Here is a 20298-nt window from a genome sequence, read left to right as displayed (position 1 = left end):
TCGAGACGCACGGAAACATTAACATAAAATGGGCGTTGGTGGCGCGCCACGCCCTGTCAGGACTTCTTCGACCCGTTGCACGAATTTTGTTCGCTACGAAAAGTGACGAAAAGTACCGGTGACGCACTCAAGAAAGTGCTCGTTAGTAATTGCACCCTGTCTGCTACGAATATCTCTTTTTAAAGGTGGATAAATGTCGTCCAACGATATATCGATGAGGTTGGTTTAAAGCTGGTTGAGATGTTCGATAATGAGGAGAATGCACCTGATTGAGAATTCGGTACTCTTTGAGCTCCTCTAATTTTGTAATGCAATGCACATTTTGCGTCGAATGCTCTTTTTTCGCCCAAGTGGATTATAATGAATTTTTACATTTAACGTGTCCCAGCTCTTGTAGCTCATCAATCTTTTTGTCTATGTACGTGCCTTATTTATACAAATGATTGAAAAAGTTCTGAGTCAGTGTTAAAGAGAACTTAAAGAGAACATAAAAATAAAGTTATAAGAATTCCTCTAATAAAGTTTCGTAAAACTGTCGAAAAAAGAATAAAGTTTTATAGATTTCCTTAGCACGCCCGCCGAAATACCGCTGTTCAGGATGATTTTTAAGGAACACGGTCGTTCTGACCGCGACGGAACGTGAAAAAGTTTTTTCGGCTCGAGATCGCGGCGTCGTTTCCCAGTCGGAACGCGTGGGTGTGGAGATAAATATCGAGATTACTTATTTTTCTTGGTGGACGAGTCGACGGCTCGTAAATGCCGCTGTATTTTCGCCCTCTCGTTCTCCCTTTTGCCGCGCCGACGACGAGTTTTCTCGGAATGAGCTGAAAATTTGCGGAATCCTATCGCGGTTCATTGGAAACGATTACGCGGGCGTTATTAACAAGCGGATTTTTCAATTGCTTTCAATTGCAGAGGATGGCGGCGAAAGGTTTATTGCCCGGCGTGATTCATAGATCCTTGTCGTCTAATGTACTTCCTTTATTCTTGGAATCGAAAGGAAACGTTGCTTGAGAATGTTGTGTGATTTTAAAAGAGAGGAAGGTATGAATGAGAATCTTCATATCTGAACGGATTTTCATTTTTTCTGCAGTAAAAGTTGAATTCTTGTATCTATTTAATTGTTTGATTTATTAAAGTACGCGAACTTGAGAATTTGTTCTGCAAATTATATAGTCAAATTCGAAACACTGAATTTTTTCTAATATAATTGAACAAGAATCTTACGAGTACGAATAAGACGAACAGATCTTAAAATAAGGTCTTAAGACTCGAATTAAGGGGAATGAGATGTCTGATCCTAATATCTAAACCAATACATCTCCGCAACTCATTTCTCCGGAGAACTTCTGTCCCAATTAAATTCAATCTCGAGATGCATAAATTCAACTTACGTAGGACTTCCTATTTCTCCGTATCCTTATTTGCTGGTAGGTTCGCAGTTTGCATTGCAATTTATTCTGATTTTCTGCCAACGTCACCGAAATTTCAACGCCGCGGAAGGTCTCCTTTTTCCACGGCCCGTTCGAGTAGACTTCTTTCAGGACTGTTTCGTTCGCGGGCATATTTCAGCCTCTTAACGAGCGTTTCGCCCAGCGGATCGTCGGCGCGCTCATTAAACTCTTGTAACGAAGTAGGAACGAGACACAGTTGTCTACGATACGATGCGCAGCGAAATTTCACACGTGTCTGCTCATTGTATTTCACCGTTGGCCCCAACCTGCCCCGCGCCGCAGTCGTTTCGATGTGCTAAACATCAGGTAGAGGCGTCGCGGCGGGAATAACGAGCGCAAATAAAACGGTGTCAGCTACTGGTCCCAATTACCAGGACTACCCCGCCGCAGAACGTGCCTGTTCCACCGGACCGCCGACGACGATCATCTTTTAATCGGGTTTCCTTAACGCGATCATGGCTCTGGCTACCAACTAAAAGAGTCTACTTGTTGTGAAAAAGCTGCGCGACGCCAGTAAACAGGGCTACGGGGGAGAACTGGATATTACAGCGCGTGGAATTCACTTCATCCTAATTGACTCTGGAAAAGAAACTTAGGAGGTATGATCACGAATGTCTGATCGTAATTGGTTGTACGTGATTTGATAACTTGTTTATCAGTAACGTTAAAAAGTAATTTGAGAATGTCACTTCGATACTTTTTAATGTGTGCTTGGTACCCTAGGATAGTATATAGAATCTCTCACCTAAGTACTCCATCTTATCACTTAATTCTGATGGTATAAAAAAATACCAGAAACAAAATAAAATATAAAAGGTAGCATCCCTTCTAGAAAAAAAAACCTGTCGATTCACCTAACGAGGATTAAGAACTAACCGGATGGAACATTTTACATACAAGTAACGTCTACGTTCGGCATCTCGAATGGCGACGCTCGGAATGTTTAATTATTGTCACTGCCAATGAATTCCTAAGGGAGAAAACGTGAAATGTTTTCACGAGCGTTATTAGGATTCGTCGAGGCATTCCACGGTGCAGCGATTTCTCGTTTCACGCGTTCCCGGATAGAACAACGCGCGTTCTATTCCGTCGGCGGTGCGCGAGCCCGAAGGTCGAAACGCGTGTATCGCGAAGAAGGATCGAGAATTTCTCGGACGGCGTCGTCGAGGGTCGTCCCTTCGAAACAAAGGACCTCTTATTTTCCACTTACGAGCCTGACAGCGCCTCTCGACTCCGCCTCGAGATTCTCACGTATGGCCGCTTACGTGACCGTGGTTATCGCGTTCGTGATCCCGACAGGTGTATACGCGCTATTTGAATGTTCATTATTGATGCGATCGATGGTTTATGGCATTTTAATGATACGCCTTGAGAGCCATTCGTCTCTTTCGGCCAAAGTTCGTACAGCTATATATTCTAAACAATTTGGACAGCTAAATTGGACGAAATTGGACGGGGAGTGGTTTATTCTAATCGCTGCAGATTCATAGACCGTTACACACACCCGTTTTTTTTTTCATCAATGTGGTAGGAAAATAGCCAAACAGATATTACACGTTGGTGAATATTCCTGACAACAGTTCAGTCATTTAAGAGTGGAATTAATTTGTAATAATATTACGATCTTTATCAAATTATAAATGGGAACAGCAAGCACCACGTAGACAAATTATATTTCTCCCTCTGCAATTTCATTATACGTTCAAAAAAGACTGACTGATTTCCATCCTGAAGACTTAGTCTCGACTCTAGTCTCTAATAATAAAATAGTTTTACGGATAATGTATCAAGCCCGTCGAAGATTAAAGTCGCCCCTAGCGTATCAAGCGTTTCACTTTCAAACTGAATGCATAATTAATAATTTTCTCGTTAATTATTCGTTGCAGGTGATCAAGGGGAACACGAACACCTACCTGGAGTCGAAGCACGAATTGGAGCCGCCGATGTGGGCGAGCAAGGTTCGTTTCCTGCCGTACAGCTACCATCGGCGAACCGTTTGCATGCGCGTGGAACTGTACGGTTGCCCTTGGAACGACGGAATCGTGTCGTACTCGATGCCACAGGGCGACAAACGCGGCAATTGGGAGTTCTTCGACGCTACTTACGACGGATACTGGGACGGCCAGCTTCTACGTGGCCTGGGACAACTGACGGATGGCAAGATCGGACCGGATAACTTCAAGATGGGTTATTACGATTACGACAGGGGTCAGGGCTGGGTCGGCTGGAGAAACGACACCAGGTCCGGTCATCCGCTCGAGATCAAGTTCGAGTTCGACCACGTCAGAGAGTTCTCCGCTGTGCACATTTACTGCAACAACCAGTTCACCAAAGATGTTCAGGTGAGTCTCAGAAACATTCGTTATATTCTATCTCGTGGCGTGGGTCGTGAATTCTTTGGATTTTTATTAAATGCGAATTGACCATGCGAATGTATTTTAAAAATACAGATCCACAGTGCTCAAGCTATGGTTAAATTATGTATGTTAAGTAGCTCTGCTTTAGTTAGTTGTGAGGTCTTCTTCACGATAGATTTAACCCTTTGCACTCCGAATTATATTTCAATGTTATCAGCAGCTCCCAACGTTTTCAAGTGTTTTATTTAAAATTTACTTTAACCAAAAAAAAGGCAATTTAAATAAATAAAGGCGGAAACAAATTCACTTAAATATCAGTTTTATTCTCACTTTTGTTGTATTTCGTAATTTTCATACGTATAATATCTCTTGAAACAATATCCTTCACTATTGATTTGGACACGTAAGACTGTCGAGTGAGACTCGACAAAGGAGTTCCTGAGATAAAAACTGATGTCGAGTCACAGCCGACATCGGAGTGCAAAGGGTTGAATTCGGCAATTACCCCCAAGTTTGACGCGTAACCTGCAGCTAAGTCGATTTCGCGTCGTGATTTGGAAGGTAGGGCAAAAGGAAGAGACAGGAAAACCTGGTACGAGAAACCAGAGCCTTCCCCAACGTTTGCGGGTCGTGATCTCCGTATCCCCACGAACAAGACCCTCTAGCAGATTTTTGGCCCGGAGAACAGTCACGTAGCTACGTTCAACAACATGCAGCCCTGAAGTCACGTTCGATGTCTGTTAGCTTCCACTAGTGGTGCCTCCAGATCCCGTAATACATGCTCCCTACCTATTATTCCGTCAAACGCATAAATTCGTCAACCTCGTCGGTTCACGGTTCATCAAGCACGTTAAAGACATATTCTGTTCTTGAAAACTGGGAATATTACTTATTATGAACGTAGAAAGAAGAAAGTGCATTTTAGAAAGAAGCATCAAAATTTCAACTCTTTAGGGTTAAATTAATTTGCACTCGGTTCGCGACTTCAACTCTGTCGTTCGATTTCCATGGAACGGTTGGTGGCTTGCTATCGGTTACCAATGGTTCGACGATGGAATTTCCATCCCGTAATCTCCTTGGCACCGATCTCCGCGAATACAAGCCCCGATCCGCGTTATTTTCAAATTTCCTCCATGATCGTTCAGCGAATATCCGTGAAAATGCGCGAAAAAATTGTAGATAGACGCGCGCACGACAGGGAGGAAATTGGAAGAGCCCGCGGCGGTGGCTCGCCAACGTGGAGCTACGATACAAAAAACGAGTGGGAAAAAAAAAGAGGAGAGAATGAAGATAGCGAGGGAAAAAAATGGGCGAGCCGCGGGGTAAGGGGTGCGGCAAGGGGAGGAAAAACGACGAGAAATATGGATATATAAAGTGAAAAAATGCGAGACAGACAGTCGTGGCGAAATGCGCGCGAAGATCTCACCGTCAGCCTTTAATCCGGGCTTGGAGAAGGACGAAAAGAAACCTGGAGGGTTGGAACGACGGTGTACGCCATGAAATCTAGTTTCCACGTCGGAGTCAAGGTCGGACGTAGGATGGGTAACGAGGCGCAACAACGGTTAGCCCCTGGGTTTCGTGTGGAACGGATGAAAAGAGAAAGAGGAAACGAGGCGCGGGATTTTACAGGGTGGCAACAACAGAGGTGGTTGTGGTGGTTGTGCCACTGACGCAGGGTGTTGGCCGTTCTGTGAAAATTTTCCGGCCCCGCGTGCTTCCGGCCACGAATTTCTATATAATGGCCTCGCTCCCGCTATCAAGATTTATTTCAATGGAACCCCTCATTACCCTGGACAGAAATCTGTTCCATAATCGAGCAGCCGAAGGGACCTCGAAACAACAAACAATCGAGGGGGAGCGCACGCTGCTTTTGGGAAATGAAATCTTAACGTTTCGTCAGGTCTGAGGAACTCGAGTGTCATCGTCTTTTAGATCGATGAAGAGTTCGAGGAAAATTGAAGGGTTGTGTACGTATATCGCCAACTCCGAATTCTATTTCAATTTCGTTACCAGCAACTCCCAACGCTTTTTAGTGTTTTATTTAAAATTTACTTTAACTAAAAAATAAGAGAAGAAACAAATTCATTTAAATACCAGTTTTATTCTCGCTTTTGTTGTATTTTGTAATTTTCAAGTGTATGATATCTATTGGAACAATTTTCTTTACTATTGATTTGGACACGAAAGACTGTCGAGTGAGACTCGACAAAGGAGTTCCTGAGATAAAAACTGATGTCGAGTCACAGCCGACATAGGAGTGGAAAGGGTTAACCAACAAATAAAAGGATGACGAATCCTTTAGTCGTTCTGTCGGATGATAAGATTGTAAACGGAGATGTACATAGACATCTCTCAGAGACCCTCGCCAAAATATTCAATAATTCCTAATAAATGAAACAGGAAGACGTCGCGTTTTTAAGCTCCACGCTAAAACGAGACTCGACAGGGAAGTGGTTGAAGTCAGACAGTTAAAGTGGTCGTAGACAGACAGGCATCCGAGAGACGGGAAGATGGAATGGCTCCCGAGTTCGCCTCTTTTTTCCTCGCGTTCCACGAAGAATCGCGAAGTCGCGCGTCGTCAGAAGGAGAATGGAAGTTTTCCGGGGGCGACGTCGCCTCATGCGCGAATCTATATAATAGGCCTCGAAACACTCTCCTTACCGGTATCAAGATTTATTTGAATGGAGCGCCTCATTACCCAGCTCGAGGCTCGATTGTGTCGGCTCGCGACCGGGCAAGATGGGGGGTAGGTGGCGAAGGCAAGGGCAGCAGAAACGACGGCTGCATCGGCTCGGGGGTTAGGCCGAGAAGGAGGGAAGATTCGTCGCAGGACGGGGAAGGTAACGTCGAAGAGCATGAGAAACGGTCTGCAGTGTTGTTCTTTCTCTATCTCTCCGGTACGCACAATGGTGGCGAGCAACGAGCCGAAGGAGCAGATACGCCACGTATTCAAATACAATACCGACAGTCTGGCAAGTCTGCAGTCTATGGGTGAGGTATGGGGAACAAGCAAAGGGGTGAGGTGGGTAGGTGGTAGCAACCACCCCTAAACGTCCCCTTCTATTAACAAGCGCCCGCTCGCGCGGATAGGACACGTCTTCTGAAAGACAGCACTTCAAAGCATCGCCAGTTTCGCTCCTCGTCTCCTCCTACCCCTCCGAAACAGGCTTCGCGGCCGCCACTTCGTCTTCTTCGGCTTCCTCATACTCCCGGGCCGTCGGTCGTCGACGAGCTCCAGAAGGCTCCGACGGTGCTACCTTGAAAATCCATACGCGTCGTCGTTGCGTTCGTCTTTGGGGGCTAAGGGAGTTAGATAATCTCAGCTTTGTAATCTCCGTTTCCAAGCCCTTCGCGCTATTCTCCTGCCTATATCCCACTTTCTCCCTCACCCTCTGTTCGCGTCTTTCCAGCTCGCGTACGCGCTGGTGCGTCAACCTCTACGGCTTTCCGCCTGGCATTCTACGCGCGCAACTATCTTACGCTTTCCTGAAGTGGAATTAGCATTCCGCGCGTCGCCGCCTCCTGGAAACGCAGCCGCGGGAGGCTAGCAATTATCGAACTCGTCGATGTCAACCCACGGTTGCCTCTAGAAAGTTGCTCGTTATTATCCGCGATAAATAGCTGCGAGTATTTGTGCAAGAGAAATTGAGGGAATATGGTGATATCGGTTGGTAAATACTCCGCTGTTCTTGAAGCGAGCACTGTCGCTTGAGATAGTCGTCATCTTGGTCTCTAATTTCTGTTTTTTTCCAGGTTATATTTCTTTTTTAATTGTTCCATCTAAAACAAAGCGGAATATACTGAGAATAACACCACGAGATAGAGCACTATGAAATAGAGACGTCTACGTCGAAGCATTTTTAGATGTCGTTAAACGTGGTTTTTATTGGGAAAATGCAGTTTAAGATATGGTTCCGGATACAAAACCATATGAGATAGACCCTAACGTATAAAATTCCAAATGGGGAGAACCTAAAGTAGAATTAGCATTCCACGCGCTTGGGGGTCTTGGAGACGCAGCCGCGGGAGGGCTGGCAATTATCGGAGTTGTCGATGTCAACCCACTGTCGCCTCTATAAAGTTGCACGTTATATCCGTATTAAATAGCCGAGGTGTATTTGTGGAAGAGGAATTGCTGGATATATTAATATCCGGTACGCTCCTCGACGGAACGCCGCGGCTCCCATGAGCTCTAAACGTGCACCGTAAGATGCTGATTTATACATATAATTAATGTTGAATATTAGCCGCTATATCATGTTTAGTGTACACAATGAGAAGCTTAATTTTACTGTCTGAAATAACCTTTGCCGCGCCACGTTCCACGTATCCTCCTAACGACGTGTTTTACGTTTACACGCTCCGCTAGCCGCGGTTCAAAACGTACCCTCGGGCGTATAAAATAATTCCACCCATTTGTCAATTGCGTAAACGCGAAAAGTCATGCGAAAAGGGTCGCAAAACTCGCGACTAATGTTCTCCTATAGCTCAGCCTTGTCTAGCTGTTTTTACGTGCTTTTGTGCTCCGCTCCGACTTTGTATTTGCGTTGGGCGCCCGTAAGCGGTTTACGTCGCAAAAAAGCTGAAGAATTTAAACGTGTAACTCTTCGATCCTTATGGTGATACGAGCACTTTATTTTTGGAAACCTGTCACGCCTTCGTGTACCTATCCTCTTGGGAAGTTAATCTTCGTCGCTGTTTCAAATCACCTGCAACGATTACAACAAAGTAGCCACGTATAGTGATTCGAGCCTGAAGATAGCCATAAGAAACATCTCTATCGGTTAGCAACGCAAAGAATAACAAGTGACCCTTTTCTGCCAACAGGTGTTCTCCGAAGCGAGTATAATGTTCAGCGTCGGTGGTCGCTACTACACCGGCGACCCGATCGTGTACTCGTACATGGAGGACAGGATCTTCGAGCACTCGAGGAACATCTCGATCAAGCTGCACCATCGCATCGGCAAGTTCGTCAAGCTGAGACTGAGCTTTGCCTCTCGTTGGATCATGATCAGCGAGGTCACCTTCGACTCTGGTATGTACAGGGTAATTAGGAGTTAGAATCTTCAATGTTTGACATAATAAATAAGACTTCATGATCGAAAGATTTTGCATATACAGTTAGTCTCATAAGTATTTGTACCATCTATTGAAGATATATGTCTGAATTAAGTTTGATGTTTTCAAATAAATGTTCCATTATAACTATATACATGTGTAAGGCTTATTCATGTACTTATTTATAATGAAAAATTAGTTTGGAAACATCACACCTGTCACTTAATTTAGACAAATTTCTTCAATGGATATAAAGGGTACGAATACTTATGGTACTGGCTGTACTAGTGGTATGTCACTTGAAATTAATGGACACCTCGAACAGAGGGTGCACGAGAATGTTACGTTACTTGTGTAGGAGTCTAAACGAAAAATAAAGCATGGGGATTCGAATCCACGATCCTCGGATCCACAGTCGACCGCTTTACCTACGCGACCAATCCCGTACCCTACGTTTCGTGTTCTTGTTTGACTCCTTATTGTTGGGTATGGGAGGCGCGGACACTACACTTGGTTAAAGTACAAAACTCCCCATCTAAAGGTTAACAAGATTACTACTTCCGTTGAATTTTATTCCTCTTGAAAAAGTAATTCCAAAGGCAAATAATTAACGCAACTCGTTGAATCAAAGAACAATTCGAACTCATCCTGTTATCAACTAATCATGATCAGTGGGCCGTATCGCGCAGTTGTCCTTAATCTCAAGCCCGAGATCACGAGAGAATCGTCGATTCTCTGTTGCAGACGTCGCTCACGGCAACTTCACCCCGGAAGCGCCCCCCACGACCGAGGCGCCGAGATTCCGGGATCCAATCTCGGCGCGTGACAATCCACTTCAGGCCGAAGTGCCAGTGGCGAAGCAGGACGATCCGACTTACATGGCCGTGATCATCGGGGTCCTGACGGCTGTGATCCTCCTATTGGCCGTCGCGATCTTCCTGATCGTCTCGCGGCACAGACAACGAAAGAACTTCGCCAGCCCCTTGGGCGCCAAGAGCGCCATTCCTTCTAGCAATCATCAGCACCTGTCCCCAGAGTCTGCGTACGGCACCACGGAGAAGGACCCTTCGTTGATGACCTACAGAGTCGAGGATCTCGACGATCGGTACGCGGGAACCAAGTTGACGACGCTGCCCCGCGATCTAAACGATCGTCTGCTGGGCGACGTTCGATTGGACGAATACCAGGAACCCTTCCACGAGAACAAGTACCGGGAACCACCTCACGCCGCTTATTACGGTTATAGTACCGTGGTTATAGACAACAAGGACCTTCACGACAACGTCGAGCAGTCTGGTGAGTGCGTGATCGATTGCTGGGAATCCCCTTGACGCTTCTAGAGACGGTAGTTTAACTCCAAGCGTTTGGCTTTCAACGAAGTCTTCGCGTGGTTGAGTGGTTTTATGCTTGGCTTGATTTAAGAAATTAGCGTGTTAGCGTCGACAAGAAGCAGTAATAATATTCAACCCTTGAGGAGTTGGGTTGATAACTTCACAAGGGTTACCTAAAGTAACGACCAATTTTTCGCTGTTTTACTGACCATGAGGGATAGATATGTAGAACGTGGAATTCACTTTGTTCGCAGATGCCACTTACGATTACGCAGTACCAATGCCCGTGCCTAGTGTAAGTAGCGACCAGGACAGCGTATTCTCGAAGTCTTCATCAAGGGGTAGCGCGAAAGTGAGTATCCACGAATGCGTGGAAACCAAGTAGACTAATTTAAAGCGCATCGCAGACAATAGTGAACGTCTCAAAACCTTAAGTTTCGAATTCAATTTCAACTTGCTAAATGTATGAGCAACATATGAATTTTCATTGCGCAAATCGATTAACTCCATAAAACAAAGGGTTGAGAAATGCGATGAAATGGCCTCCGAAATGAATTATTTATTATTCAATGGCCACAAAAATGTTGTCGTTTAATAGTGTTAACCTTTCTTATTCGGGAAAGTTACTATAAATATAAAAAGTCATGATTGTACCAAGAGTTTTGACAATTAAATTTAAGATTTTTCAAAAAGTGGAATTAATCGATTTGTGTAGTGAACGGCTCATAAATACTTAATTTTTATGTAGAGTTACAGAGTTTAGTACCCGGGATAATATTCTGTGGCGCATCCTAACGTCTACCACTTTAAAAGTAACCTGAAATTTCATTTCTGTGTCGTCTGTGGTTGCATCAGGCGTGCTTGCAGAGCTTTTTCCCTCCGCCGCCGCCTCCCATGAGCGCGCCACCCCCACGAGGTTCCAGCAATCTGACGTACTCGAATCCTCCAAGCCCGGAGCCAGTCTGCGAGCGCGATCGCAGAGGAAGCAAACGTCGCGAACACTCGTTGCACAGATACGCGTAAGGATCTCAGCAACCTGCAGAGCGCACGCCGCTGGATCAAAGGTACGACAGAACATCGTACTTGACGTAGAGAGATCACGCGGTTGATCCAACCCTTCAGCATCCACGGGGTCCCTCATAAATCATCGCGCGTTCCCACTCCATTCTATCAGACCACGGGAGTTCTCAGCGTCCGCATCGAGTCACGATTTCGATTTGTACATAATCAAGCTCTAATCATCGAATAAGCTTGGAACGATCGGTTCCACGCGTTCTTTACGAATCCGCAAAAGTAGCTGTGGATGCTGAAGATGTAGCGATAACGTACGCGCTGTTAGCGTCGACACGAAAAAGAAGAGAAGAAAACGACACGGGAGATCGAATCGACTGCAGGCGAGTTGTAAACTGCTTGGAAATTTCAGGGCACACTGATCAGAGGCGAGGGACATTCTCTGATAACGAACGAAAGATCAGCGCACTTCTGACTCCTTCGTGCCTGTATCTTGATGTAAACCAGTTTCACACAATTCGTACTAAAATTGTGCGTGAAATTGTGTGCTTCTTAAAGAATTATAATTGCATTTCTTACGAATTTGCTTTCCAAACAGACTGATTGAATATTTAAGAAATATAATCACTGCAGCAATGCACGAGCACAAAGGAGTCGATGCGTTCTCCATGCTGAATTACATTTCACGTTGAACGAATGAAAGCTTATCTGCGTAAGTGTCCCAGCGAATGAACGCTGCGAATGAATCATTATGCAGAGTTTTCATTCATCCTTCGTTCGAATCAGACACTGCCCGTCTCTGCAACCAAATTAACCGAGAGTTCAATGGAGCCTCGACGCAGTCGATTTCATTGCGATCTTTCTCGACGAGCACTGCCATTGGCGCACTTTCTGACCATACTATATACTCATTAGTAGGTGTACCTCGAGTCTCGTGCTCGAGAGGACTTAACCTACTTCCCGTAGGTAGGCGAACGTGTAACCGGAGTTGTAACTACAATTGGCATATCAGTTTAACGACAACGCGCGATAGCTGCGACGACTCTTCTGGAAATTCGATTCTCGAAGCGTTCGCGAAGCCAACTGCGATTCTTGTTATCGACTCTTCGCAATCTTTTGCTACTATTAACTATTTTCTGCCATTTCTAAGGAGCACGGGGTGGACGCTTCCACAAACGAGGAAATTAGTCGGAAAAATTTACATAAAATGAACACTCATATACGTTGCCTGCAAGAAAATTTCTCTAATTTCCTCGTTTATTTATAATAGACGTTGAAACCACAAAAAGTGTTCGTATAGTTTACGTAAAAGGGCATGCAACTTTCTCCTTTTATTCGACTTGCAGCCTTCATTTGAAAGCAAAATACTGTATGGTAATAACGCGAGCACCCTGTACATCTTTCACTGCTTTTTCCCCCGAGATACGTGAAAAAGTTATTTCAACTCTCTCTTAAATTCCAAGCTACGGGTGAGTTACAGGTTTCTCGAGCTCCGCCCCGGAGGATCCGCCTAAAAAAAGAGTCATATTTTTCGTTGATACAACGCACAGACAGTCGCACGTACACGCGTGCATATAGACATCCAAACAGTGCTCGCGTGCTGCGAACGTTTTTCCGCTCGGTGCAACATTTCTTCCGCGCCGCGTGACCGCGCCGACAAAAAGCAAACGCAGCTTCGTTAGCGCGGAGTTCCGCGAAGGAATTGTCATTCGCGGTTCTTTTCGCGTTTCCGCGTTCCGTCGCTGCGGAAAAATGCGCCGTGCGCGATAAGGTAACCGCGGGCACCGACCAGAGATAGGCAAAGTTTTAGTCGATCCGTAAATAACGAATAAAACGTGGAGCGATCTATTCTTCCGACCTACCAGTTCAATTTTTAGCTGTTCATTGTGAAATATTGGTAACGGATATACGTTTTATTCATTATTGGAACGAGTGATGAGTAAAAGCGATATGCAGTAACTCATTCCAAACGTTCTTTCAATCGAATTGAATTCGTGTTTGTTCATTGTGAAGTATTTTATTGTATAATGGATTAAATTGAAATTTTTATTTAACGAGTCACAGATAGATGCTCTTTTAATCGGATGATAAATAACTTGTGAAACCTGTTTGTATTTATTTGTGATTCATTTCCAATTGAACACTTAAATTTTTAATTATTCAGTCCAGGATGCTATATTCTATCATTCGAATTCTAACTTCATTTTCACTTGAATAGAAATCTTCTATCTTGATCAGAGTCTTGACCATTTCTGGCACCAATCATCAACCGCGGATTTCCAGAAGCAGTTCCGCGGGTTTAACGGTTTTGTCTGTTCGACGCGCATGAGCTACCGGATCGAGCTCGCTATCGATCCGAATGAGACGAACGATAAAATTGAACGAAACGAAATGAACAAATGAAACAGCTTTTTTTAATAAGAATGGTTTACGTTTAACTAAAATTGTGGGAAGCGTCGATCGCTGGATCGCCGTCGATTACTGGCACGTTTATCCTAATTGCCGTTAATTGGCGTCTTGATGGGCGGACGTTTCGAGTTTGGCGGCGTGTTCCGAACGTCAGTCTATCGTCGCGAGCCAAGCGTGAAAAAGAAAAGAAATTGACGCGTGATCGGCGGTGCTGGTATCGAGCGTTCCCGTGTAGAAAAAGTTGGAGTCTAAAAGATTCGCGAGGAGGACGAACGTGAACTTTAGCGAGCTTCGATCCAGCTTCACACAAGACTGACGTCAAGTAAATAATTGAGTATCCCGAGCGTGCAGACTGCGTACACTATGCGCACGCGTGCACGTATTCGTCGTATTATTTATTATTGCAGCATATAGCGCCCCTAACGAATCTTTAATTTATATACATATATACATACACGCGTATATATGCGATATACACGAGAAGAAATATATATATATATATATAAATATAAATAGATATATATACGAAAAAAATTGGTAAGACGTAATATCGGCGGATTTTAAGCATATAATAACGATATATACATATATATATATCGTATAAGCCCGACTTTATTTCTCTATTCACTTACCGACATCGCCTTCATGCAACGAGGAAAATCGAGAGATTAACCGACGTAAGGAATCGACAATACAGGGATGAGACAACAATAATTAAATACTTGTGTACGTAAAAGCGGGAAAATTGTTGCGAGGAGTAAGTAAATAAATCGTGTACGGCGCGAACGAAGGAAAAACCGACCACATTGTGATATATTAAGAAAATTAATAATAATAAAGTAAAGCGAGAGGAACGGGAACCAGCTCGACAGCGACGAGCGAACGGGTGAACCGTAGACTTTCGTTGAACTTCTCGTGAAGAACGTGTTCCCTGTATATTCCGTTCGCCATGCTTAAGCGACAATCTATTATACGGTAACTCCTAGCAAGTTGTAACTCGCGAGGGAAAGAGACGAAACTTTATACCATTCACAAACACTGATTTATTTTGCTGAAATGTTTTTCTTTCGATCCAGATACTATAAATAACGCGCGAACTGGACTGCGCAACTTTAACGATACTTTTTGATCGATTATAAGAAAAATATACGCAAGTTCAAGAACTCATAACTTCTTTTGCAGCCTGCGAGGAGCTACCGTGCCTAGCATCCATCGTTCCGATCCCACGAAAAGTATCTCCAGGCTATGATTCGGTTCGTTTAATTTCCTCGAAAGTCTAGAACCGTTCCAGGAAAAGTTCCTACAGCGCACTACGGGTACCCGTTCCTCGTCGAACAGGAGGAAACCACGCGTAGCATCTACAACGATCGGAACTTAACTATGTATATTTAGTGTTTAATCGTCGATATCGTCGCCACCGTAGAATGTTAAAGTAAACCGTAAGAGTGACAGCTTCGAGTGCTTCGAGTGTAAATATAACCGTTAGGGACCTCGTGACACGTACACATACTCTCTCACACACACACACACCTTTCAAGCGCCTTAAGTTGGGGGGCACCGAGCAAATAACTTCGTCGCAATAATAATCGTCGTTTACTTTATCTTCCTTTTCGTTTATCATTTTTAAAGATGTAAGGGAGAACAAGAACGAAGGGGGGGAGGGGAGAAATATCACGGTACAAGCGACTATCGTCGTAAATAATTCAGCGGCGGACTGATAAGAGAACGAATGCTTCAAGGCTCTTTGGAACGATTCTCGACGATCGACTGGGACGTGTCCGGTGCGTCCATGTTCCTACGGTTGGATCCAAATTAATTCGCTGCTCGAGGTCGTTCGAAGATTATCTCCACCCTGATAGAGAGTTAAACGTTAGATCTTTTCCGAAATACGAAGTCGAAACCTAACCCTTTGCGTTCCTATGTCAAGTGAGGCGCGACAAAAATGTATTAAAATCAGAAAATATGGACTGCGAATGGTTAAAATTAATAATATCTCGAGTCTCGTAATAACCATCCTCTAATCCAAACGCAGAGAAGTATCCATAAATTGTCCCGGTTCCCATCCGATTGTGCTTTACTGTGAAAAACATGAACGTGTTACAAAAGAGAACAAAACAAACGCACGTTCGTGTTTCGTGTAGACAAGTGCAATCTGATAAGACCCTGTGTAGTCTATATGAAAAAATGTCCAAACGTTATCACGCGTATAATTTGCATACGTTGCCTATAAGACAGTAAACCGATATTGGAATTTCGATTCTTATTAATTCGCTTCCCTCTGAGACTGATATGTATTCGAAGAGAGTAGAAGTTCGCCTAGTGTGAAAGTGGGACTCGCGAAAAGGTGGCCTCGAGCGGCGAAACGTGTTTGATCCGACTTCGGTCGAGCCGTTCGAGTTTCGCGGCACCGATGACAGCCGCTACGCGATCGCGAACAGAAGAACCCAAGGTAGATACTTATCGCGCGGCGCAATTTTTCACCGAACTTCTGCAATAACACCGGGCACCGAGCATTAAGTACCTTGAACTTCTTGCACTTCCAGTACCTAGGCAGTTCGCTCCTGGCAATAATCGTCAATTTATCTTAAGCGTGCAGAGAGGCGGCAGGGAGCGACGTTCACGCGCAGACTATACGTTAAGGAAGAATTAAATCAATAACCGGCGGGGGTGCGAGAGAATCCGAGGGGTTAGATTGTAATAAAAAGAACGGAAAGAAAAAAAAGAAGCGGGAGAGGATCGTTAAGGCGGAGCTCCTCTCCTCCGCGACGGAGAGGTAGATAAAGATGACGAAGGAAGGTACTTTCGTGCCTGCTCACAGCGTACTTCTTAGGATACTTTATGGTTCCTTTGTGCAGCCGGGGCTGCACGCTGCCGACACGTCAATGACATCGGTGCCGAGTGTGCACCGAGATCACGGCGATATCGCACGGTCGTTCTAAATCGTTCCCGCGACTTGAGCGCTTATTCCATCGATTAACACTAAATTCTGTGGCTATGACCTCGTTCGCAATTTTCGGCTTGCCTAGCTAGTATTTCTAAGGTCTCGTGTTTCCATAACTGCTCGCGAGGAAGTTGTGGCAGTCGGGTTTTTGATGTCTACGATTCATCCAGGGGTGTTCGACCTCCTAAAACCAGTCGATGCTCGCGGCCCGCGACTCCCTTCGCGGATACAGCGTCAACGATTACCATACCCCGACGACTTCTGTTTCCTGGCGCGCCCTTTATGAGCCCGGTAATTTTTCTTCCCGCCGCGACGTCGTTCTCGATGCGGGAAGATACGCGAACACGGTCCACCGATATCGGCGAGATAGGACACGATCGGTTCTGCATCGGTACGCACGATACAGAAAACACGGGGCTAGGAGCGCGGCAACCGAGGGAACTTCCCGCGTATAAATCACCCGTTACAACCCTTTTTCAATCCGACATGAGAAATGCGGGAAGAAGCCCGACGATAGTGGCGGGACGTCTGGGACGGGTGTGCGGGGGGAAAACTGGCCCATCTTTTATTCGACGTCGACGTACGAGTGCGTGCGCGTACACGAGAGAGGGGAAAGGGATAAAAAAAAAAGAAAAAGGGGGATGAGCAGAAGTGCCGTTTGATCGACCGGCCCTCCAGGCTGCATTATGCACGCGTGTGCACCACTCACACGCGTGCATCGCCTACGCGGGATCGTCCGGAAAAATTTCATGCAGCTCTCTTGCGTTGATTGCGCGAGCACGTTTGAGCTTCGGGACAAACTTGAATTTACGAGCGAGCGGGATCTGTACGACTGTGATCTAGGACAGCGTTTCTCAAACTGGAGCCTGCTACGATCTGAGAAATTAATTGTACCGTGGACCGAGCACTGTCTCTTGCAAGTCTTCTTGGCTAGATCGTTAAAAGATTTTGGTTTCTTCATGAATTTTTGGTTTAATTTTAAATTATTATGCACTCCAAGAATGCATGTCTGAGCTGAATTTCGTAATTTTAAAATGAATACAAATCGTTGAAACGTGAATACATTTTTAAGAAAGTGTTTGATATTGTGTTTGTTCTACTCTTGGAAGTCTGTCTGAATTATCTCGTATTTAGGGTGCGTGTGAAGAGACGAAAGTTTGAGAAACACTGGCGTATGAGATCCAGACTGCAGGACGACGCGTGGGTCAGGTTGAAGATGTTGAAGCAGTGGTAACAGAATGGACAACCGTGGCGTACACGAACTGTAATTTTATTGCTTCGTATGAACCCTTTCATGTACAAACGTAACGTCTGTTATTATTCTGTTTGAACTAATTTACATAATTTTCTGTATCTCGGAAACTCCGGATCCATTTTAAACTTTGAGTACGTATGCACGTGTGACGCACATACGGAATCAATTAATTTCGTTGGTATTAGAGAGTAATACTCTTGATTCTATAATAAAATTCAATAAAAAATAGCATCGAAAGAAATCAGTTATATTTGTCGCGCACTTGTAGATCACGTAACTGTGAAAGCGGGAAATAAAACAAACCGACTGTAACTGTTGTGTAAAGAGCCGGATTTGACAATGGGGAAAATATACGCTGTTGCTAAATTCGATTCGAGAATTAAATCATGGAATTTAGAGTGAAATCGAAACAGTTAGATTACACGGTGGAATTCGTACCCTGTTACGTCAACGCTTTCACCCCAATTTAACGGGAAATCCGCTTACACGTTGACTGACACATCGTCGATCTTGGTACACATTCGGTATAAAGTCAACCCGATGAAAGTTTTGTTTGGATTGGACCCGGTTCGTCAAATACTGGCCAAATAAAAAATGTAGAAGCACCACGATCAGAGATCGCTACGTTGATTTACGCTATCCGGTGCTAAATCGATCGCTTAAACATTAATGACGTTAGACGCTTACCCACAGAGATGAACAAAATTCTTATTTTGATTCGCAAAGTTTTCTTTGTTTTATGTTAAATATAAATTGGAATTCGAATGATAGAATTACATTACATTCGATGTTGAATGCATAGAAACTAATGTATGAAATGCAAAAGGTTAATTTTACCCCCCGACTGTACGTATTTCTATTCGTAATCGATTATTCTATTAAAATCGTGACCATCTCTGACGATTAACAGAACCCAGTGAGCAGGCACAATGACGGAAACAACGACAACGGTTAATATCATAGGTTTAATAGGGTCGACGATTAGAAGCGTTCTCGCCACCCCCGATGCTATTAACGGCGCCGCATTATCTCTCAATGTATATAGCGATTGTAATTTATACCTGTATGTGTAAACGTATTATAAATACACCCGTCGACACACGGGAAGCGACCATTTTGTATATAATTGTATCATATAGCGTAACAACAATGAGTACGAGTGCGAGGATAAACGAGAAATATACAGCGAACGAGCGAGAGGGAGAGAGTGGAGATTGTGTATAAGAAAAAAAGATACCACTGTGAGTGTAATTATATTGATCAATAGCATAACGAGTAACGGATGCATATTTGATATTGTGTGCCTGTATCCTTTTGTATGCTAACGAGATAGACGAAATAAAAAAAAAAACTATACATATTATATTGTACTAATCGCGACGTAGGGGAAACTACGAGTAAACGAGGTGTAACGTGCACACACACGAGTACACGCGAGAGGAACACGCGTACAGAACACACTCTTCCATGCATATACGAACACAGACCAGACTATCTTGTCCTGGGTGGACGAAATAAAACTTTTAGCGAAGCGAAACCGAGTCGATAAATTCCCACAGTCCCACCGATGATTCGTTTTATCCCTCCATCCGATACTCCTTTATCCTCGTGAATAAATTGCTCCGAAGCTGGACAAATTTTTTTTTTCCTCGATACTTGTAACAGTTGAGAAGAAACAGTTGAAGCAGCACGGGATCGTCAAAAGTTATCGATCAGGTAACGCCATGACTATAGAGTACAGATTTATATAAACACATCTGAAAAATTTCACGTAGAATCTCCGCAAGGACATTAATCATCGTAAAAAGTTCCAGTTTGATACATCCCGCGCTTGTCTTTCAAAAAAATTCCGACCACTGGCTATTTCTCCAGGAAACACCTAAAAGGTTAAAGGTAGGTTGGAACCATCGGTCATCGCTGACCGAAGCAGCAACGAACGCGCTAATGGTAAGAATTCCTGGACCGTGGAAATTACAGTGGCGAGAAAACAAGGGTAATAAAGCGTAAGCAATAACCCCGAAGAGCCACCCAATATTTTACTCCCGCCTCTGTCCCACGCGAACCCCTCGCGTAAAGGGTTTTCGGCGAAGATTTTACAAGTAAATTGATGTAGCCGTGTACAGCTCGCGTCAAGGCAGGCCCTCGCGGTGGCTGTCGTCCTTTCATCGTACTAATTTGGCACCGTCAACGACGTCATTTGTCATTCTAATGGCCAGAACGACGAGCCACGGTTTTTAATGACTGGAGGACCAGAGCGGCACGCCGCTGCCTCCTCGATCCGCTTTTCCACTCTTCTTTTCCCGCGGAGTTCCTCTTTAATTTGCCCTCGACACAGTGCTTTACGCTCCATTCGTCTGTTTTCTCCTCCGTTTCTTCCCCCGTGGCCCTTCCTACACCCGTCCCATTCAAGTATTTTCTTTCAGTGGAAACACGATGCAAAGACGAGTCAGCGACCGCCGCGATGCTCTCCTTTTTCCTTTTC

At 44.5% G+C, this 20298-nt stretch overlaps 1 protein-coding gene across 4 annotated transcripts in view; it reads left to right on the top strand.

Moving 5' to 3' along the window:
- The window catches only part of LOC128894622 (discoidin domain-containing receptor 2-like), a 142674-nt gene extending 123057 nt beyond the window's left edge, over positions 1-19617 (top strand). For 3 of the 4 annotated variants that reach the window (XM_054156470.1, XM_054156471.1, XM_054156469.1), the window contains 5 exons: positions 3341-3796; positions 8639-8846; positions 9614-10165; positions 10455-10552; positions 11056-19617. In XM_054156470.1, coding sequence (XP_054012445.1) covers positions 3341-3796; positions 8639-8846; positions 9614-10165; positions 10455-10552; positions 11056-11223 — 1482 coding nt within the window. In that variant the 3' untranslated portion in view covers positions 11224-19617. The remainder of the gene's footprint in view (positions 1-3340; positions 3797-8638; positions 8847-9613; positions 10166-10454; positions 10553-11055) is intronic. The other variant, XM_054156472.1, reaches the window with a different exon arrangement.
- The last annotated feature ends 681 nt before the right edge of the window (positions 19618-20298 follow it).

The sequence above is a fragment of the Hylaeus anthracinus genome, unplaced genomic scaffold, assembly GCF_026225885.1.
Source record: "Hylaeus anthracinus isolate JK02 unplaced genomic scaffold, UHH_iyHylAnth1.0_haploid 4, whole genome shotgun sequence".
NCBI classification, from domain to species: Eukaryota; Metazoa; Arthropoda; class Insecta; order Hymenoptera; family Colletidae; genus Hylaeus; species Hylaeus anthracinus.
This window is presented reverse-complemented; position numbering and strand designations above follow the sequence as displayed.